General features: G+C 51.4%; 8 protein-coding genes across 8 annotated transcripts; 4 read left to right on the forward strand and 4 right to left on the reverse strand.

Moving 5' to 3' along the window:
- Positions 1-3,112: 3,112 nt before the first annotated feature.
- On the forward strand, positions 3,113-3,928 carry K452DRAFT_299138 (uncharacterized protein; the record flags this gene model as incomplete). The annotated part of the gene is made up of 1 exon (XM_033542191.1): positions 3,113-3,928. The coding sequence occupies one exon, from the start codon at positions 3,113-3,115 to the stop codon at positions 3,926-3,928; it is 816 nt and encodes a 271-aa protein (XP_033396806.1).
- A 684-nt stretch (positions 3,929-4,612) lies between these two features.
- K452DRAFT_327327 (uncharacterized protein) lies at positions 4,613-6,244 on the reverse strand (the record flags this gene model as incomplete). Its single annotated transcript, XM_033544906.1, has 4 exons — positions 4,613-5,117; positions 5,158-5,806; positions 5,866-6,127; positions 6,179-6,244. The coding sequence occupies 4 exons, from the start codon at positions 6,242-6,244 to the stop codon at positions 4,613-4,615; spliced, it is 1,482 nt and encodes a 493-aa protein (XP_033396807.1).
- Positions 6,245-7,284: 1,040 nt separating this feature from the next.
- On the reverse strand, positions 7,285-8,811 carry K452DRAFT_45192 (uncharacterized protein). Its single transcript, XM_033546688.1, has 2 exons — positions 8,764-8,811; positions 7,285-8,675 (listed from the first exon to the last, which is right to left on the reverse strand). The coding sequence occupies exon 2, from the start codon at positions 8,577-8,579 to the stop codon at positions 7,515-7,517; it is 1,065 nt and encodes a 354-aa protein (XP_033396808.1). The 5' UTR covers positions 8,580-8,675; positions 8,764-8,811; the 3' UTR covers positions 7,285-7,514.
- Positions 8,812-9,049: 238 nt separating this feature from the next.
- Positions 9,050-10,942, reverse strand: K452DRAFT_309529 (uncharacterized protein; the record flags this gene model as incomplete). Its single annotated transcript, XM_033543253.1, has 5 exons — positions 9,050-9,610; positions 9,647-9,828; positions 9,888-10,496; positions 10,546-10,679; positions 10,728-10,942. The coding sequence occupies 5 exons, from the start codon at positions 10,940-10,942 to the stop codon at positions 9,050-9,052; spliced, it is 1,701 nt and encodes a 566-aa protein (XP_033396809.1).
- Positions 10,943-12,300: 1,358 nt separating this feature from the next.
- Positions 12,301-14,922, forward strand: K452DRAFT_288476 (uncharacterized protein). The gene is made up of 3 exons (XM_033540661.1): positions 12,301-12,715; positions 12,777-13,614; positions 13,667-14,922. Exons 1-3 carry the CDS (start codon positions 12,661-12,663, stop codon positions 14,697-14,699), a joined length of 1,926 nt encoding a protein of 641 aa, XP_033396810.1. The 5' UTR covers positions 12,301-12,660; the 3' UTR covers positions 14,700-14,922.
- Positions 14,923-15,420: 498 nt separating this feature from the next.
- K452DRAFT_334621 (uncharacterized protein) lies at positions 15,421-16,395 on the forward strand (the record flags this gene model as incomplete). Its single annotated transcript, XM_033545200.1, has 1 exon — positions 15,421-16,395. The coding sequence occupies exon 1, from the start codon at positions 15,493-15,495 to the stop codon at positions 16,393-16,395; it is 903 nt and encodes a 300-aa protein (XP_033396811.1). The 5' UTR covers positions 15,421-15,492.
- A 1,240-nt stretch (positions 16,396-17,635) lies between these two features.
- On the forward strand, positions 17,636-19,542 carry K452DRAFT_309532 (uncharacterized protein; the record flags this gene model as incomplete). The annotated part of the gene is made up of 3 exons (XM_033543254.1): positions 17,636-18,075; positions 18,136-18,311; positions 18,362-19,542. 3 exons carry the CDS (start codon positions 17,636-17,638, stop codon positions 19,540-19,542), a joined length of 1,797 nt encoding a protein of 598 aa, XP_033396812.1.
- A 210-nt stretch (positions 19,543-19,752) lies between these two features.
- Positions 19,753-20,755, reverse strand: K452DRAFT_299144 (uncharacterized protein; the record flags this gene model as incomplete). The annotated part of the gene is made up of 2 exons (XM_033542192.1): positions 19,753-19,857; positions 19,886-20,755. The coding sequence occupies 2 exons, from the start codon at positions 20,753-20,755 to the stop codon at positions 19,753-19,755; spliced, it is 975 nt and encodes a 324-aa protein (XP_033396813.1).
- Positions 20,756-20,882: the final 127 nt, after the last annotated feature.

Consider the following 20,882-nt stretch of genomic DNA (forward strand, 5'->3'; position numbering starts at 1 on the left):
CTGGTTTTTAGCAACGGAAAGCATGAGAAGGGGGGTATGAGAAAGAAAGGGGGTATATTGTTATAAGAAGAGCTCGTTTCGAGCACAAATGGTAAACAGAAATTTCTGGAAAATTGTCAGCTCGAATTTCAACGATCCATTTTCTGCCATTTTACTGGCAACGTTTGCGTAATAAACGCATAACCCAAGGTCGATTTTACGCAGATTCCTTGTGACTTTGAGCTGCCCCCCATTGCCAGAGTTGCACGCATGTGCATGTGATGACTGACAAGGTTTTAGCTAATAATTCCTTCGAAGATGAGATGATGACATGTTGATGAGCAGTAGTCGAGCTCAGTATCATCGGAAAAGAAAGCATCGTCACCTGTGGCAGACTTGCTAATGGGATATTGAAGTGACGTACGCGGGTTGAAGAGAAGTGAGGCTACGGCAAGGGCTGTGCCGCATTGTAGGCTAAGGCACGTGACTAGCATGTGACGGATGTTCAACCAACAAGTTCCGTCGAATAGCAAATGTAACAACGCTCCTACCGTTGGTCATCATTTATCAAGAATCTCTTCCTAAAGAGACAATGAAAGAGTACTCCATGGAAACTGCTCGTATCCTTTTGTCAACGTATTAAGGCATTGCAATAGCGTTTCGGATTTTCAAAGTCAGAGCGACTGCGCATGGAACTCATCTAAATGAGATGTTGAAGGCATTGTCTCGCTGGACGGCGCACCTCTCTCGAATGCGAGAAGCGTTATCATGAAAAGACTTGGCTGTTCTATCTCTCGTCTGTTTAGAAATTGTCAGGATCCGTTTGTTGAGTGGTTTGTGGATTGAGACTTGGGGTGTGTACCTATGAGTTTCTTTTATCACGTGACAGAGCGGTTCTTCCGTTGCGTTTTTCCCCGCCCGCGGCGTGAGCTGTCACTCCAGCTCTTCGCCGATACTTGCTCAACCTTTTGTCTCGACCACATCCATATGCAGCATTATGGAGAAACCAGCATCGCTGGTTGTGCCTCGGCTCTGAGCGATGCGCAAGCTATTCAAGTGGCGAAGAACCCTCGTGGCTCCTTCTCAGTCCCGTCCATGATTCGGAGTATGAAGTAGGAGTAGTCGACGACGGTGCCGCCATTGCATCTCACTCTTCAATTTCGACTCATATATTACATCTTATAGCGCTTATGACCACAACATCCGCTCAATTGGCCTGTCGTACGGATCCGTAGTCTGCAGCAAAGCATTGTCGTTTACTTTGCTCAGGCCGCCGGACATAGTGTGGGGCTCTTTCGACCGCGCAATTGGAAAGCCGCCGAAGTAGTCATGAACGGCACGTTCCCCTGCCGCGTCAATTGGAAAGATCATACCAAGATTTAGCACCAATTTCAGTCCATTGAATACTGTCAACTCTACGCACCATTTCATGGTCTCGGGTTCTACTTGGAACACCTTATCCCTCCCTAGCGGCTGTTCTCACGACAAGGCAAAGACAGCAAAAATGAATTGCAGACAGCAGAATGGGCATTCGCTCGAGGCGGCCCATCATGTGGTCCTCGACTGGCTCACACACCGGTCGGCAATGGATCAATGCTACAGCCACGTCGTTAGCGGCGGGAGCCATCAACGATCCCGTGGGTTACCGGCAGCCCAGGGCAATCGTGGCTTGGACTTGGAGCACAACCCCGTTGGGCTGATGTCCGGTTGCCCCTGTGCCCCTTGATGCCACCTGAAGAGACGTGCTGGCAAGCTCGCTGCTGGAAAGCAAGGTGCCACCAAAAGGCCCCCTAATCCGCAGGCCACACCACCTAAGCTACAGGTTACGAGAGACCCCAGTCGCTCAACTGTTCGAGCGCAACACCAGTCCCGTAGAATGCTGCCAGCACAATTCGTATCCCGATGACCGACATCAGAGGACAGACAGGTTGGCAGATTAATAATATCTTGCGCGTCGCATCGTAATTACTCCAAGCAATCTGACGTAGTTATCACCGGGTCAACTACCTACGTTGTACTGATTTTAGTAAGGCCAAGATTCGAAAGGCTTGCTTCTAGCTGGGCGCCTTCGCATGTCGGCAATCGTTCATGGATTTGAGTCTTGAGATCTCATTCCTTCTGTCGGCCCGTTTCAGATAACCCAATCGGGTAGCCACCTACGTCAATCAGGGGTCAGTACGAGCAGCCCACCACGCTTAAGATTCGATCGTGTTCCAAGACCGGGGAAGAAGTCAGAACCGGATGTGCCGGACTAGGGACTTGTCCTTCGCTTTGCTGTGCCGCTGTAAGGAAAATCACGCATCCGGAAATGAGAACAGCGCGAAAGTCCACAAACAAACAACGACCTAAGCGGCCTTGTCAGCACAGCACTTCTTGACGACTCAACTTTGCTTTCTTGAACTACCGTCTCTCGTCCCCCTACAGCCAACAGCATTGATTGCGGATACAAGCGTTTACCCCATACATACTCCACAAGAATGACGGGAGAGGCGTATAGAATACGAACGGGACGGAAGGCGATCGGCTTTGAACTTTACCCATTGCGGAATTTTTGGAACGTCACTCTCGGAACTATGACCAGACGCACGGTGAACATCCGACTTTATGAAACTCAGGACCCTCGTGTTCGGTAGGTCGGAGCATTGACCGAGAGGCTATGCACCTCTCTCCGTTGCTGACGCGTTTGTAAAAGAAGTCCGTGTTCATTGTCGACAGAAGTCTGCCATCTCAGAGAAGAATTCTGGCATCCTGGGTACGCTTTGTGGTTGTTGTCGAGACTGCAGTCCTGAAGCTGCATCACTGTTTACCACAACGGTCGGCGATACTGATCCAAAGAAAGATGATTGATGGGGTGAGACTTCCGTGAGCCCTACAGAGGTGGGAACAGGCTTGCGGATCATCATGGTCCGGTCCGTTCTAAAGAAAGCCAATACGAGGTCAGTGTAACAAACTGTGGGAGAATGGTCGCCCTGCCAAGCTGCAAGAGAAAGGACCAAGCTCGAACGGTCGTCGCTGGGCAACAGACAGGTATATATACTGCCTCAAGCCGCACGCCATATTCTCACTCCATCACACAACCACTCGCTCAACCAGTCAAGACAGCTACATACAGTCTTTCCCTCCACCAATCAAGATGCAGTTCACCAAGGCCACCATCCTCGCCGTTGCGGCTCTCCTCTCCTCCGGTTACGCCTTCCCTAGCGGTGGCAACTTCCGCAGTGGCGACGCCTGCCAGACTCAGCAGTGCTGCGACACCGCCGACTCCCAGTGCCGCGTCGGTCCTGGTGCCAACATGGCCACTTGCTCCGCTGAGAAGGCTCAGTGCTACACCAACATTGGCCTGCCCAACCCTTACGGCAAGCGCGACGACATGTTCCCCGACATTGCCTCCTGCAAGGACAAGGCTTGCTGCGACGACGTCGACAACAAGTGCCGCGTCGGCGAGGGCGCCAACATGTCCTTCTGCAGCGCTCAGAAGGATGCTTGCTACACCAACAACGGCCTGCCCAGCCCCTACGGCAAGCGCGACACCCCCACCAAGCAATCCTGCGACGAGGCGGACAACAAGTGCCGCGTCGGCCCTGGTGCCAACATGGCTACTTGCTCCGCTGAGAAGGCTCAGTGCTACAGCGACGCCGGTCTCCCCAGCCCCTACGGCAAGCGTGATGCCACCAAGGAGTCCTGCGACGAGGCAGACAACAAGTGCCGTACCGGCCCTGGTGCCAACATGGCTACTTGCTCTGCTCAGAAGGCGCAGTGCTACAGCGATGCCGGTCTCCCCAACCCCTACTCCAAGCGCCGCTCCGGTGATGCTTGCCAGACCAAGGAGTGCTGCGATAAGGCGGACAACTCTTGCCGTACCGGCCCTGGCGCCAACATGGCTCAGTGCAGCTCTGAGAAGGCCTCTTGCTACACTAACATTGGCCTTCCTAACCCCTACACCAACTAAGTGGTTGCGGGTGCTGATTGGCGGTTTTGAGAAGTGATGTGAGCGAGGGGAAGAAACAAAGAACTTCATGAAATAATGTAATGTAATTATAGAAGCTGTAGTCAGGATACCCAAAGACTGCAGAAATCAATTGCTTGTTGATAACAAACTCCTTGTTCTTCACTGTGAAATTCTAGAAAGCCCGATCTCCGCTTGAAACCATGCAACAGGTGGCCATCGACGAAAGCTGAATGGATGGGCAAGCAGCACAAGTCAGCATACCACGTATATTGTCGGATGTGCTCGATCAGCATCTCGATCAGCGTCTATAGGATCAGCATCTATAACCAGCATGTATTCGATCAGCATGATTGCTCGCTCGTACCAATTAACTTATTCTGACCCACTTTCGTTTGCTACCGGTTACGCGACGCTTTGGCCAGCTGTAGCGAGAAGCTTCCGTTAAAGCGAGCTTTTCGGTGTATGATGAACCGCTGCGATTGCTGACTGAATCTCATGGGCTGACTTCTTCTACTACGCGACAAACGCGACGGCGCGTCTAATGCATCTTCGCCGACAATGCCTTTTTTATCCCACACCGTCCCAATTCCAGAAGGTCAAAGGGAATAGGAGGATTCAGATTCTCCGTGGCATTGTAACTATATAAGGGCAAAGAGCAAGTTATATACATTTACAGATATGTTCTCACAAATCCGTTGGCAATCTGAAACCACCAGGAGCCCTTGTCTGGAAAACACCTTCCGGATCATACTTTTTCGAAACGTCCCACATCTTGCGAACGTTATCCTCGCCGTAGCTGCGGAGCACATCTTGAGAGCGGTCGGCGTAGTTGGAGTAGCGGAAGCTCACACCGGCACCGATGCTCTCGCTATAACCTTCCACGACATCTTTCCAAGCAAGCATTTTCTCTCGGCCCATGACTTCTTGGTCCGCTCCGTTAACGGCTAGCGATCCCAACATTACGATGGCGTTTTCGTCAATGGCATCAATCCCGGCAATGTTGCCACCTTTCTCGGCCGAATGCTTGCCGATGACTGTGGGAAATGGCTGGAAGAAAGCTTGCATGATGAAATCGCCATCGGAAGACTCCTGTTTTAACTCTTCGACGAGGGAATTATGAAGATCGACAGCTTTCTTGATGACACGCTCATCATTCTTGAAGGTAACAGTGAACCAAACATCCCTTCTTCTGTCAGCGAGATAAAGCCAAGAAGAACGCAGAGCCTTACCGGTACCCTGGCGCTTGTGATGCCCGGGACAAAGTGGACATGTTGGTCATCCCCAAATTCGAAGACGTGTGTCCCGGGATAGCTAGAAATTTGTCGAATGCCGGCGCAGCAACAGTACCAGAAACATCAGTGTAGACGCCATGAATGAGCGTCTCGTTTCTCAAAGACTCATGATACAAGAACACAAGCGCCGACCCATTCTGATACTCCTCGATGTTGTTTGTCCAGTCCACCATCACAGGGTAGAAGTACTCAGCCTGCGCCACCGGGTACGTCCTTTCGCCGCCCCAAATTGGGGACGTCGGGAACGTGTCGATATCAATCCGTGTGACAACACCGAAGTTGCTGGACCCGCCCTTCAAAGCAGTGAATAAATCCCTATTGTGTGTCGCATTCGCATCAACGACCTCTCCGCTCGCGAGCACAGCCTCGAAGTTGCGCACGTTGTCGCATACCAGGCCTTGCCGGTTCACGTAGAACGAAAGCCCGCCGCCGGTGACTAGGCCGCCGACGCCGACGGCGCCGAGGCGCCCGCCTGGGATGCCCCGGTTTTGTGCGTCGAGGTACTGGTAGACCTGACCCCAGCGTGCGGCGGGAAGGATGGATACGGTGTCGCCGGTGGGGGAGAGCGTTGTGGTGTTCATGCGGCCTGGGCCAAGTACGTCAGTGGTGCTTGCATGTGGAAGGGTGGAAGCGAGGAGTGCTCACTCAGGTCAATGGTGACGCCTTTCTCGATGTTGTTGGCGCCGGGGTTGGAAGAGTGGCCGCCGCTGCGGATGGCGAACTTGCAGTTTGTTTCTTCTACCAGTGTGGTGATGGTCGTTGAGACATCGGCTGTAGTTTCTGGCTGCACGATGCAGTAGGGATGCAATTGGACTGAGACGGACCAGTAGGACGAGATCTGCGCGGCGTAGGTTTCGTCTCCTGGGAGGTAAACATTTGCAAGGCCGGCTTTTTGAAGGATGTTACACTGAAGAACGTTAGGATGTGAGAGTTCAAGACAAGATTTGAGGTAACGTACACATTCTGGAGAGTTCGTTAGGTTTGTGCCAAGTTCCCAAGCCATGGCAGAAGCGGTCAGTGCCATTGTTCCAATTTTGGGCCTCATATTTGTTCAGTGAGGAAAATAGGTTTGATAGACAATAGTAACAACACGTTCCAGTAACTCGTCTGTGTCAGGGAATTTTATGGAGGATAAAATGCACAGTAGGTATGTTAAATTTATACCCAACATTCTTATTTCCTGTATCTCCTAGTCCGAATTTCGGAAGTGACACGAAGCGGGGGAAAGATGGGACGGACATAGCTTTGACGGTTTGCATGAACATCAGTCCGCGATACCGCAAGGCTAGCATGTGCACCCACGTAGAAGTTTCCGTGATCATTCCAAGTTCGGACAGAGCAGCGATATCATTCGCTACAAAAAGCCGAACATTTTCCTGAATTATGATGCAGTAAGTTGCAGATCCAGAGATCCGAGGAAGTCCCGCGGAAGCCACGGGCCAAGAAACGTGGGTTAGAGTTGTTGGTTGGAAGAGGGTGCGGATAGAGACTAGAGTGGTGACTCCTCGGAGATCCGGACCGTGTGCCGGTGGGGTTTAAGAGCCTCACAGCCTCGCAAGGATTACCAAATCTGGTTATGCTTGCAATTCCTTGGCATTTAGTCTCACATCCGCTGCCAAACTAGGAAATACTCTCAACTTGATTTCTCCCACTTTTCTGTTCCCGTCTTCGAACTTTTTATGGAGATGAACAATCAAATGTTTGCTTAAGATGCGGGCCTAATGAAGCGGCAGTTGATCTAGGTGTTGTCATGCACATAATGACGTCCGGCACCGTCAGGGAGACTCACCATCTAGCGAGATACGGAAGGATACAAGCAGTACCTGTAAATAATCCCTGTCTAGCTATAAGATTGAGTTATAGATATGAATAAAAAGGTCACAGAGCATATACATACTGTAGTTATTTTAACCATATTTCTTTTTCACTTGTATAAGCGTTATTATCTCGTTGGGCGGTGGATTTGACTTGGCGTTGACGAACTTACCCGCGTGGATCCGTTCAGCGAATTAAGAAGGGTTGATCTAGCGGATATCACATAAGCTACAAGAAGCTTAACTTCTGGCATGCTTAAATGAATCGTGCAAGTAAAGATGAGAGCGAGGCTGGATCACAAATAGTAACCAGCAGCTACTTTTATGTACATAGGGAATTCAAGAAGTTATGTGCTCGCGCATTAAATACGTAAGGAGAGCTAGTATAGCGTCGAAACAGCGGAAAACAAAATGAAAATATTGAAAGAGCTTTGTAATGAAGGGAAAGTCGAGGAAAGAAAAAGCTCCGATAGCCTGGCATCAATCCGCTCCGTTCCGGCCCGGTGGATAGTCTACGTACGCTCCCTCAGGTGTCTTCCTCGTCTCAAGTGCAGAGACCACTATAAATGAAATGGCCATTGCATACAAAACCACCGTATAGTATTTGTACCACAAGGAATTGAAACAAGGTAGAATCGTTGAGTCCGATCTGTCGGTTATAATGTAATATCCTGCGATGAAAGTGCCGGTGCCAAGGAGAAAACAGAAGAAAATTGTTTCGGCCAAGAACGTGGCTGACATGTAAATATCGGGTCCTTTATAAGTAAGAACGTAGTTTGAAATTGCGAGTCCCAGAACTACCGCCGCCAGCCACAGGAAATACACACGAACAATTATTCCACGGCTGCTGCGTCGCGGAAGTCTTCTTGACATGGGGTCGTCTTCTGCTACGCTGTCGTCCTCGGACATGAGATTCAGTGTCGAAGGATAGGCGTTATACACAGAATAGGCTGGCTGGAGAGACGCGGAATCGTCGAGAAGCCAGGGTGCGGCGGAGAGGCGGAGGAAGCCCATCATTGCCAGTGCGCCAAAGATAGTAGCGAATGATCGCGAGTAGAGTTTCCACCCAGGGAAGGGCCTTATGTAATACATCGATTGTACGCCTTGAAGCGTGATGATCAGTGTTTTGAAGGCTGATGTAGAGATCAGAGATATCCTGTTCTTCCGGGGAAATTGACCATAGGTGCCATTCAAAGCTCTCTTGTCCAACATCTGAGGACTATACCAGCCCGATTCTGACCAAACGGCTGAGTTCGCGGCCACCATATCATCGGCATTCCAATTCGTTGTCCGGATTCTGCGGTCTGTGATTGCATAATATCTCCAGAAAATCGATATAGGGTTGTAGTGAGAGATACTGTCAAGCCAGGATGGACCAGGTCTTGCAATAATAATTTGTTCGGGAGCGCCAATGAGGATGTGGGTAAGAACCGGGGCCAGGCACAGCGTTATCAGAGTGGTCCATTCTCCGAAATTGATATCCTGCGACTGGTATGTAAAAGTGTATGATATATGTCGAGGTAGGAGTGTGGTGAAATTTGTCATGGCTTTCAGAGAACAACTCGTCGACCACACAAGCGGAGACAGAAGGATCGAGGAAGAAAAAAATTTCTTTGCCGATGCTGACTAGAGCGCGTTGCCCTTATTTATAACAGTCAGCTGGAAGCAAACAGGAAGATCGGGGCAATAAACTGTTTAATGTGGATACCGTGCAAAGACATCTTACTACCTAACGGCATTATTTCACTGCGGTGCGCATACACTACGTATGTATGTGGGCAAATGGAGTTAAACGGAATCCAGTGTGGGGGTACGGATGGGCGTAAGCTAAGCCCTTTTAACAATGTTAGCATAACTGGTAGCACTCATGCAATCCCCCTGGGATGATTTTATGAGTTTGGAAGGCGTTAGCCAATTGTAGCACCTTGCAATACACATCTGCCCCACCAACCTGCCATCCGCGCGGTCCGCATTACACACCAGCCATCCGTGCTGACCGCATCCCACTAATGCAGCTAAGCCCGCGGCACAAGTTTCAGCCTCAGCTCGACAGGCGGCGACAGTAAGACGGGCGAATCTCCATTCCGGAGCCTCAGCTCTCTTTCCAGTACCCCGCTCTCTTTATCATCGCAAAGCTCAACGCGATGACAGCGCAACAGCTCCGCAACCACGGCCACAAACTCTGCCTGCGCGAACTTGCGGCCAGGGCACATATGCGCGCCCTCATTGAAACCCATGAACGTGCCTTTCGCATAATTCGGGATAGGTGCGGTGGTGCTGTCCGGGTCGCCGGCCATGGCGAGTGGGTCCCACTCGTTCGGATTGTCGCGGAGCCAGCGCCGCGGCTCGAGGATCGAGGGTTGCGGCCAGTAGCGCGCCGCGTGTTCGATTCCGGGGATGTTTATGTGGACGGTGGTTCCGGCGGGGAGGATATGGCGGCGTGGTGAAGATGCCTCATCGTGCTGTTGTGTGGTTTGCGTTGGTTGGAATTGGATTTCTTGCGGCTCTTCGGTTATCCTTGACACTACATTGGCAATGGGGAAGACTCGTAAGACCTCAAACTGTTCAAGGTTAACCTGGCACAGTCACGTAGCGCTTTGGAGCGGGCTTACCATGAATGCAAGAGTATACCTCAGTCTGGGAAAGTGTTGACTGTAATTGAGCTCGCTCTGACCAGCCTGCGCAATTTCGCGACAAAGGCCATCAATCTCATTGATGATCCGATCTTGAATGACTTTTTGTGAAGCAAGAACGACAAAGGCGTATTGTAGCGAAAGTGCTGTTATGTCATATCCTAGTAGAAAGTTGAATAGATTAGCTTCATCTGCATTGTGCGCACTTAGGCAAACTTACCTGCCAACAAGAAAACGAATAAATTTCCCATTATCTCCTGATAAGTCAATGCCTTTTCTGTCTTAATATTGGTACCGAGTTGAAACCTTCCCTTAGAATTAGTTATCCGACTCTCCGCCAAAGCTGTAAGGACACTTTTTGGGCCAGAGTTGAGGCCGGAAACGATCCGCCTCTCGTCCGCAGCAAGGAACTCCTGCATGAACTGCTCGTTTTCTACGACAGCCTTGTATGCTTTCTGCCACGGTGATAATCTGAGAAGCCAACGAGGAAGGACAAGTATGACCAGAAGGTTGTTGATAATGCCCATGATAGAACCAACAAGGTTCATTGTGTGGCCACTCGGAATGGAAGCGTCATCCTCCCAGTCCACTTGTTGACCATACAAGGCGTGAGCGATGACATTTACTGTCAAGGTATAGAAGGCTTTGTCCAAGCTTTGCGTTCCATGCGTAGACCAAGATGCTTTCAAGAGATTTGCTTGCCGGGCCGCTTCTTTCCAAGCAATTTCATTCAATTGGTCTCCGAAGACAGGCAGGACGATGCGCTGATGACGTCTCCACGTATCCCCATCGGTGCTGCCTAAACTAGGACCAAATATTTCCAAAACTTCTGTAATTTGTAAGGATCAGGAAAGTAAAGTCGATCAAAAGAGACATACTGAATCTCTTCTGAGCTTTCGTAAATTGCCTTCTATGGCCAGTGACGTACGAAGCCAGACCGCTGTTGCCCACTTGGCATATAATGCCAGAAGGTGCTACAACGAGGAACACTTCTCCGTGTTCCTCATGAGCCCTGTATTTGTCCTCTTATGTCCAGTCTCTGACCATGAAGCGGATCCACTTTGGCCATCCCTGGCCCTTCGTAAGATATTTGCGATTCCATTTACGCAGTAATGGGCTAACGATGATGGTGATGTCGTCAACATCTATCCACGGAGACAGAACATAAGGAAGTCCGGTGGCTCTGGCCAGACGAATGTTTTTGATGAACGCGTAAATTTTCAAGACAAGGAAACTTGCGATAACGCCAAGCAAAGACAGTAAAATGGACGCCATGGTGGAACAGTGATTCTGCAATTCCGAGGAATATGTGGGAACAAGAGCAGTTATGAGCGTTACTATGTATACGCATAGAGCTGAGGGGTTCCCCGCGTTGCCAAGTTAATGCTTTTGCTGATCTTCACCCAGATTGCGACGCGATATGTCAGTAAGCGCAGCAGCAAGTCAGGCTTGTCCCAGCCAATATTTTGTCGTCGGATAAACAGGATAAAAATTGACAGAAAAATGAAAAGACTGGTCCGATAAAAGCTTGCCTTGGTGAACAAATGCTGTGAGTATCAGCCTTATATGAGCCAATGACGCTTTCCTGCCGAGTGACAGCCTGTTATGTTCGTCATACTGGCCCTGCGGAGGCAGACCCACACAAAAAGTCTTGACTCAAGAGCTAGTTGTGTCGTCCCGAGAGGTTCCATGCTGCTGGACCTGGATCCAAGCAGGCATACTTTGCCATCCTAACCGGGAATGTGACGAAAAGTTGAGAGTGCGATAGGCGGAGAAGTCTGGCTGGTAGCGGGCGCTCTTGGACGAAGACCTGTATCAGTATTCTGGAGTCTTGCCGTTGTAATGTCGCAGAAGATTATTCTGTGTTAGTATGTCTTTGTAGATGAAAGGAAAGATGGAGGTCCCGCGTTGGCGTGGGCGGCTCGCGGCGTCAAATCTCCGGCGCACGCGCGAGGTCTCCCACATGGAACCACCTCAGTCCCTAGTGTCGTTCACCCATCTGTTTCGCACCATTTCGAAGCCACAGATATCTTGCTCCGGTTCCACCTCCGTATCGGCCGCCGCGACAAACCGTTGCCTGCCTTCGTCTCGCGCGATGGCGTGGTTCTACCTCCGGCGCTCGCTTGACCGGAGATAGGCCGACGACGAGCCAGAGTCGTGCGGTTCAAGAGGGTAATGGCCGTGGCACACCATCTTTGGGGCGGAGACGCTGGTGCCGGTTTCGCAGGTTCAGTCGAAAAGGGGCCGTCGAGTGTTCGAAGCGCACACGTTCAATCGATAACACGTCCAACGTGCAAGGTCCGGCGCCGACGGTGGCAGCAGGCGGCATCGGTTCATTATGCGAGTCGCAAAGGCGATGGCGGTGGGTGATAAGGCGTTGGCAGTGTTCTGGAGGGTGTCAGCAGTGCGAGCAGAGCTCTCGCGTCGTCGCAAAAGCCTCGGCCGCTGTCGGTCGCTGGCACGGTGAGAAGGAAGCTGTCTTGGCGTACCACCGCACCGGGTTGCAGTTCGATGACTCTGTTGGCCCCCGGCATAGAAATCGTCTCCACACTTCAAGGCCAAACCCGTCAACGATCGGCACCGCTTCCGGACCGCCTTTCTGACCTGTACAAGATCATCCAGGGCAAAGCTCACGGACCTTGATGTACATTTCGACCGGTCTGTCCCTGGCCGGCTTAATAGGGCAACGAGGCTATATCACTGACTTGATTAAGCACTTAGAGCTCATAAATACGGTATAGGGCGTCAAAGCACAGCTTCAACTTCGTATTCCAGTAATTGAACCGCAATTCATTGCCTCTTGGAGCCCGTATATCAGATGGGATTCGCGCAACAACAACGTTTGCTCCACAATGGCACCGTCCACGGCCATGCACCTACCTCTTCTAGTTGAAGGCAAAAAAGTCCACATGGCGTGCGCAATATCACTTGAACCTTTTATTCCCCCCGCAATGCTTAGCTCCTAAGCCCTCCGTCGCACCCTCCTTCACAAGATGATGCTGTATAGTTTCTTGTTGCTGCCAGTCTGGCTGCGTCAAGTCTCTGCAGGCAAGTTGCCTCCAAACCTTCCCAGCCATTGGCTGTATTTGCTGACCGATGAGCCATATAGGCTGCTCTGGAACCACCACCATCAGCGTACCTGCGGATGTGCAATCATTGGCCGCTTGCCCAACGTTCTCAGGCGATGTGACTTTAGGGCAAAATGTTAGAGGCCATGTTTCCCTCAACGGAATCGAAGTCATCAAAGGGAACTTGAACATCTCCGGATCTCACCGCTTGAAAAGTATCTCCAGTGGAAGCCTGCGGTCCATGAACAAGTTCTTTCTCGAAGACCTGGAGACCCTCTCGAACATAACTTTTCCGAACCTCACGCATGTAGAGGAGATCCGGTGGAACGGGCTTACCGCACTCCCGAGGTTGAACTTCACGACGAACATCACCGAAGCCTCGACAGTCGATATTAGAAACACGCACCTCGAGACCCTGGAAGGCCTTGGGTTGGACCGCCTTCGAAGCATTGGTGAGGGGCGCATTTCCGATAACATGTATCTGGAAACGCTGCACTTGCCACAGCTCCAGCAAATCACGTCCAGCTTGACAGTCGCCGCCAATGGGCAACATCTCAACCTGAGCATGCCTAATCTCACAACGACCCTAAACATGTCTCTCCGCAACATCTCGGAGCTGTCTGTACCGTCTCTGCAGAGCGTCAATGGCTCCTTGGGGATATACGGCACCGGAATCGATACGTTTTCCGCGCCCAACCTTACCCAGGTTCAATCTTTCTTGGGGCTGGTGGGCAATTCGCGGCTTTCCAACCTCTCGCTTCCGAAACTGGGCTCCGTCCAACAGATTGGCATTTCCGACAACATGAACCTGACAAACATCGCCCTGAACGCACTCTCAAGCATCGGCGGCGATGCAACTATTTGGGGAAACTTCTCCAAGTGAGTACGCGACGCGCATTGGATAATACAAACTTGCTAACAAGCCTTCTAGCATATCCTTCCCATCCTTGAAAGGCCTCGACGGCCACCTTGACCTCGCATCAACCGGCAATGCAAGCTGCTCCATCTTCAAGCACCTGGCTGATGCAGGTATCATCACCGGCGGCCTCGACTGCAACAACTCCGCCGGTTCCATCCATGTCGCGCCAGTCGCGGAGCCTGAAACTCCCGCCGACTCGCACGCATCCTCCAGCTCCCTGACCACTGGCGAAAAAGCAGGCATCGGCGTCGGCGTTGGCGGCGGTGTCATCGGCATCATCTGCGTCGTCGTCCTGGTGATCGTGCTCCTCAGAAACCGACGAAAGAACCAGGCCGCCGTGGCAGCTGCGGAAGACGGCAAGAGCGACACCGAGAAGGGCGAGCGGCTTCCCGAGGAACCGGCGCAGATGCACGGCCTCGGCGTCGACACGAACCCACCACCACCTCCTCCGCCGGCACCGCAGCCGCAGGAGCTCGGAGCCTCGCCGACGGTTTCTGGACCCCCGCCCGCGCAGCCGGCAGCCGATCCTCCGGTACAAGAGCTAGGTGCTGCAGCGCCGCGGACGCCATCGCCGCTTCCACCTGCACAGCCGCAGGAGCTGGAGACCCCGACCGCGGTCAGCGAGATGGATGCTCCGCAGCAGCATGGCGATTGGGTGGACGTGCGGACACTGACGACGACGCCGTCGCCTTTGCCGCCTCCGTCTCCGGGGCCGCAGGAGCGCGAGCCGGAGCAGCCGAATAATAACGTCCAGGAGCTGGAAGCCACGCGCATATTCAACGAGCTGGACCCCCAGGACCGCGGCTTCTTGGAGACGTATACCACGTCGATGGTGGTGGAGATGCCGGGAGGAGAGATTCCTGAGGGCTTCCTGACGCCGGGACAGCAGTTGGGGCAGCCGGAGATGGAGACGCATACGCAGAGAGTGACGAGGACGCAGCGGTGGGAGAATGGAAGGTTAGTCGAGAGTAGTGAGAGTAGTAGTGAGAGTAGTGGGAGTAGAGATGGTGGGGGTAGCGCGGGGAGGTTGCTTGGTGGCCAGTAAGTGAGTACTGGGCTGGAGTAATTCCTGATTGGCTGCCAGTTAGGCAGTCAGGCGGGCTATCTCGTCGTTAGTTGAGTTTGGGTTTTGGGCGTTTGTGACTAAGGGCATTGTGGGGTTACGGAGCAGAGCGGAGTGGGAGTTGAAGTGGGAATGGGAGGAGGGCTAAAAAGGGCAACAGCATAATGGGCGAAGGAGTGTCTATCTATGTAATTTATAATCGGGACATCAAATGTAGGATGTTAGTTCCTATTCTTTGCCATTTGCTCAATGTAGACTCTGCATGTTCACTTTTTCTGCGGCATACAACCCGATTTGCCAGGAAATAAAGAGAGAGAGCGCGTTATCCCGACCCTAATGTGGATTGCAAGCGTTCCTTTGTACGACGTTGGCTGATGTGTGTGTGCGCGCGCGTGTGTGTACACAAGATCCTATCAGTGGGCTGTGTCGCTGGATTTGGGCCGTAGATGCGCTGCATGTCGGATGTGCTCACCAAGCTCTGGCAGGTGCTATATGAATTTGCAGAAGACGGTACGGCTGTATCCTTTAGACCAACTTTAACTATCGCACAACGCTGCCTAGTTTAGCAATGTATGTATCGGGCATGCCGACCGCCCCATGCTGATACCGAGTTTGGTTTCACGAGAATTCTCAGCCCGAGCTGCCCTATAGCAAAAACATAAAACAGCCAAACTTCCAAACCATCACCGACTTCACATATGATCAGGTCTTTCGTTCTTACCGAAAACCGGGAGAAGAAGAAGAAGAAGAAGAAGAAGAAGATTCAGTGCAAGCCATGGCGAACTCAACGACCACACTCCACGGCCCTGGATCCGAAGGCGTGAAATTCAACTACCAGTCCCAAAACCTCGGCCTCGACGAGTGGGTCAACCTACTCACGCTCTGCCTCGCCCCCGTACTCGCACACATCCTAACGGGATCTCCACGCGCGATAACCGGCACGACCAGCGACAGCCCTCCCACCTGGCTCGACCGCATCGCGCTCTCCAACCCGACCTCGATCGTGTGGCGCTACTACGCGGTGACGGACCGGCGCGTGCGGACGCCGCACTGGAGCGGCGCGGACATGGTCGCGGCCAACACGGCCATCTGGTCCGGATGCGGGTGGCACAATTCGCAGAGCAGCAGCGCAACAGCGGCTAAAGAAAGCGTCTTCTTCATCAACGACGGATTCGCGCAGCAGCAAAAGCGCCGCGTCGCGCTGCTTTCCGTGTCCGCGCTCAAGTCGCTTCTCGTCACCGTGCAGGGCGTGCAGGCCCTCTACGCGGTCGTCGTGAGCTTCCATGGCCGCCCCTTCCCCCGCTCTCTCGGCACTATCTTCCTGCCTATAGCGACGCTGGGCCTCTTCCGCCTGCCGGCTGCGCTCTGGCTTTTCGACGACGCGGGCTCGCCGCATCGAGCGCTCTACGCGACTTTGCCGTCTTCTGAGCCGTCAACACCAACGCCGGTGCCGGACTGTGAGTCCGAGTCAGAGAACAGACTTGAGCTGGAGCTTGAGCGATTCCCGCACAACAGCGTCCGCGGCATACTCGTGCGCCTTTATTTCGCACTGCAGATGCTGGGCTTGTTTGGCCTTACGCTGACCCACACTGCTGGCTATCACTATTCGCTGTCGTACCTGTTGCAGAACATTCTGTTTTGCTTCCTTGCTGGAATTACGGTTGGCGTCATTTTCTGACATATGCTGGTGGACAAGACAGAGTCGACGACGCTGCCGTGTATCGCCTCGCCTTGGTATAAGTGTTATACGCTGGCGCTGTTCCTGTTGGCTGTGGTTTTGATGGTTGTGAGTGCGTTGGAAACGAGAAAGACGGCAAGCGGGGATTATGTAGATGTCAGCCAGGATCACTCCGATAACTCTCGTTTTTTCAGCCTTATTACAGTCAGTTGTTACACTACAGCCTTACCCCTTACACCACACGTTTATCCACTGCAAGGGAATAAGGATCTTAAAGAGAAAACGTGTTCTTTTAGATAGCAGCATATATACCGCCATAGGTATTAGTAATTTAGGAGGACAAGCGGCGTCCAATTCCTCGCGCCCAGCTTCACAGTAGATTATACTATGAGCCTGGGTTTGGGAAGGTGAAAATGCAGGTGTTTTAGGCCCTCGAAAACGGATTTCTTTTTCTTTTTTCACTTTGCTAAGCGTATTCATGTGAAAAATGCAAAAGGATTTAAGGATATGGAAGTATTCGAAAAGACATAATGATACAGGAAGCTGAGAGTATAAAGATATGTTATAAAATTACAAGGGTATAGGGGTGGGAGGGTGAAAATGTAAGCTCACTGGAGGCACCTCAGCCGCAGCTGAACGCTGATCACTCTGGTATACAACTAAATTAACAGCACCCTTACCTTTCCTATAAATCCCAACGTAGAGTTTTAGTTCATTGACAATATCAACGCTAGTCAAAGAGCTTTCTTTAGAATGTAGAGCCATTTAAGATGGGAACAGCTTGTACGTGCAGGAGAGTTGCGGCCTTGCAAGCTTTTTAGGCACCAATGTAAGAGAAAACGCCACTTCAAACGGACTTTCAGTCTTATGGCGCGACCGCTGTTGTGTAACATGGAGACCGGGGGTGATCGAACGAATCAAGTTGCGTTGGCAAGCCACATTCGTTAGCTGCTATGCATAACTTATGTCAGCTTTGGACCCTTGTACCCGCGTTGCCCGAGCTCATAGTTATATCTTGCAATCTAGGTAGATAGCTTCCCGATTCCTCAGTCTTTTCATTTCCTGCGCATACTCGTCTATCGCTTTCTGGAGTGGGAAGTTTTGTTTCAGTCATCTTGACAAGTCGCTATATTTTCATTCACAAGAGCCACTATCCCATCTTCGTCTGACAGGATTTACCCGCCGCTCCGGTACGAGTCTATTAGGCTATTTCCATAGCTCTGTAGTACGGCTAGCCACGATGCGTGACCCTGAGAGCACCGAACTGCAGCCTTTTAGCAGCTTCGAAAACGACGCTAGCCCGATAAAGAGTGGACAAAAAACCAAGAGAGGTTTCAAGCAAAGAGTTAAGGCTCCACTACCGTCAGGCTCTTGGATTCCAGAAAGTATTTGCATGGCTTTTTGCCTGGCTTTACTCATCTCTCTCGCCATCATGTTGAGAGCGTTCGACGGCCGGCCGCGGAGTGAATGGAGCTCTGACGTTACTCCCAATGCCGTCATTTCGGCAATTGTTACAAGCATGGAGGGCTGCCTGGCTTTTCTAGTCGCGAGTGGCCTTGGACAGATGAAATGGATCGCTTTCGCTCAGAAGCCGCAATCACTTCTAAACATTGAACTCATTGACAGCGCAAGTCGGAGCACATGCGGCCGATTTAGGTCATTTGCAATGAACCGAGTGGGGTGAGTGCAGTTCTCCAATAGTTCCCATGAATTTCTATTTTCTGATAAGCATTTCTCTAGCATCATGGTAGCTTTTGGGGCATTCGTTGGCTCTCTAAATGTCCTGATCGGCCCGTTCTCGCAACAACTTGTCCAATACCCCTTAAAACCGTCAAACTCTGAAACAGCAGTTCTATGGCTAGCCAAAAACTACACCGAAGGACGCCTTCAGTTTGATTTCGAGCGCCAGATTCTCGGTAAGAGTTTTGCTTTGAATAGTAGTTTGCGAGACTCTAACAATCCATAGACTTGAATATAACTGCTGGTATGAGATCGGCAATAGACAGTGGCCTCTCTAGTCCTTTGACGGAGAAATATCTGAAAGACCCGCCTTTCTCGTGCCCAAGTGGGAATTGTACCTGGGATTCATATCGAAGCCTAGGGGTGTGCAGTGAATGCAAGAACATCACAAATATGGTTCAAAGAGGTGGAACCAAAGGCAATGCAACATTCTTTTACCCGCCGGCTAGAAACCTATCTTTCTTCACAAAATACACCGAAGACATAAGGACTAAGTTCTCAATGAAGCCAGTAGGGGAAATGGGATTGAATCCACTTTCTCGTAACTGGACCAGTAATCTCAACGACAACAAGTACTCCGCTCTCAACACAACCATCATTCAGTTTGCGGCTTTAGCCGATAACAAAGAAAGACCAGATGAGGTGACTGGGACAGAATGTGAACTCATGTTCTGCGTTCAGAACCTGACCAGCACAGTCGTCAATGGCATATACGAACAGAACTTCACGCGCATTATCTCTACCTTGGGGTCCCAATTCAGGCCATTTGACAACTACGCACCATATGTGGGGACCATATCCAGTATCGTTACTCCGGAGAAGCATGAGTTCTGGATATCCGACGACGCAGCTCTCGCTTTAAACGCATACGCCTTTAACGAATTCAGTGGCGGCGCAATCGTTCTACGAATCCCTCCTGAGTATGGCAACTATGATTTTCCGGTCTATAAATCCAACACAGCAGAAGCCATGTCGAAGTCCGGAAACATTTCGAAACTCATGGAAAACGTCGCCTCGAGCATGTCGACTTGGATGCGAACGGTCAAGGAACCGGAATTGTACGGCTACATACCGTATGCAAATGACACCGAGCCCTTCAAAGGCACGAGCTCCACCAATGTACCTCACTTTGAGGTGCGATGGGCCTGGTTCATTCTACCGGCTTCGGTTGTCCTCCTCACAGTCGCCTTCCAAATAGCCGTCATTATCAAAAGCTTTCGCTCGAAAGCCAAACTCTGGAAGACGGACCTTTTGCCGCTACTGTTCCATGGACTGGACGAGAGTATCAGAGAGGAGCTGAAGGAGAACTTGGAGACGATAGACGAGATGGAGAAGAAAGCGGAGAAACTCACGGTCATGTTCGTCAATGAACTAGACGGCAGGCCCAGCCATTTCGAGCTGTATTGACGGCGTTTTTCTTTTATTCAGAGAGCAGAGCTCAGACAGTGTGGCTAGGCTGATTGAATTTGTCCATAATTGTGGCTAATTGAAGACTTAAGGCATCAACAAGGACTTCAAGATTTTCGTGTCTCAGTGAAAAAAGTCCTGTTACAATTTTCCCAATGACCACATTTGAGAACTTGCCCATATCCATATTCTTACAAAACCATGTCGCTCTTAGTCCATGCCTGCATTGTTCGCGAGTGCCTTGATCCAGCTCACCGCAGTGTCCAAGTTCTTCTCAAGACCCGAAATCTTCTCGCTCATGCCCTGCTCAACATTCTTGATATACGTGCGCAGCTCGGCCAACCTCGGAGGTAAGTTTAGCATTCTGATCCTTCAAGTCCTTGACGGTGCTGTTCCTTTCCGTGAGTTGATCTTTCAACTCCTTCACAGCCTGCTTGAGCTCCACTACTTGCTCGCGTTTGGAAACCATGGGCGCGGGACCGAGCTTGGGATCAGTGGCACGAGTGGTCGATGACGGAGGCGCGAAATCGAATAGAACGCTCGAGGACCGATAAGTTTGTCGAGCGGGAGCAGGCGACGAGAAGGAAGAGGAGGGAAAACCTTGTGGCGCAGGAGTGGTTCCGGGGATTCCGTTGGTGGTGGGCTTGTAGTCGAGGCGCCAAGGATTGCTAAAGTCTGCCTTGGACCAAAAACTTCCGAAGGGAGGCTCGATTCGGGGTCTTTTTGTGGGAGGATCACTGTCACTGTCAGAGTCGTGTTTAACATGAGTTTCCGAGAAGCTGGCAATGCGTTTCTGTTGAGCGTTGGAGACGTCTTTCTGCTGAGCTTGAGGAGTCGTCGGAATGTTGACCTTTGGTATGGGAGGCTTTTTGAAGGCACGACACACCTGGCCTTGGGCTTCAGGTTTGTTGTGAGGTGTTAAGTCGTCCGACATCTCGACATCCGGAAACAGCTTAGCCTGTTCTTCTTCAAATTCAGGGCCGACAGAACGGCTTGTGGTCGAAATGTCTTCTAGGGTGAAGAATGTTCCGTTTAGAGGCTTCAACAAAGGCTTGGCCTTGCTGGTGTCGAGAGATGAACTGGCATTGTTGACACCGAGTGAAGGAGCGACCTCCTTGGCACCGAGAGACTGACTGATGTTGTTGGCGCTAAAAGTGCGACTGGTGTTATTCGCACCGAGAGGTGAGTCGGTACGTTGGACGGCCGTTGACATATTGCCCGGTAAGCCAAAAACTGGCGGCCTCGGAGTCGACATGTCCTGACTTTGCGACGGCCTGAAGCTCCAGTCAGAGGCAAATAACGATCTTAATAACCCGCCATTGGCTGGCAACGATGGTGGA

Source organism: Aplosporella prunicola (assembly GCF_010093885.1).
Source record: "Aplosporella prunicola CBS 121167 unplaced genomic scaffold K452scaffold_15, whole genome shotgun sequence".
Taxonomy (NCBI): domain Eukaryota; kingdom Fungi; phylum Ascomycota; class Dothideomycetes; order Botryosphaeriales; family Aplosporellaceae; genus Aplosporella; species Aplosporella prunicola.

Bases quoted from the DNA above. Each gene is read 5' to 3' on its own strand.
- K452DRAFT_45192 (XM_033546688.1), bottom strand. From the start codon at position 8,579: ATGACAAATTTCACCACACTCCTACCTCGACATATATCATACACTTTT.
- K452DRAFT_288476 (XM_033540661.1), top strand. From the start codon at position 12,661: ATGATGCTGTATAGTTTCTTGTTGCTGCCAGTCTGGCTGCGTCAAGTC. The intron at 12,716-12,776 runs GCAAGTTGCCTC...TGAGCCATATAG, and splicing joins GCTGCGTCAAGTCTCTGCAG to GCTGCTCTGGAACCACCACC. The intron at 13,615-13,666 runs GTGAGTACGCGA...CAAGCCTTCTAG, and splicing joins ATTTGGGGAAACTTCTCCAA to CATATCCTTCCCATCCTTGA.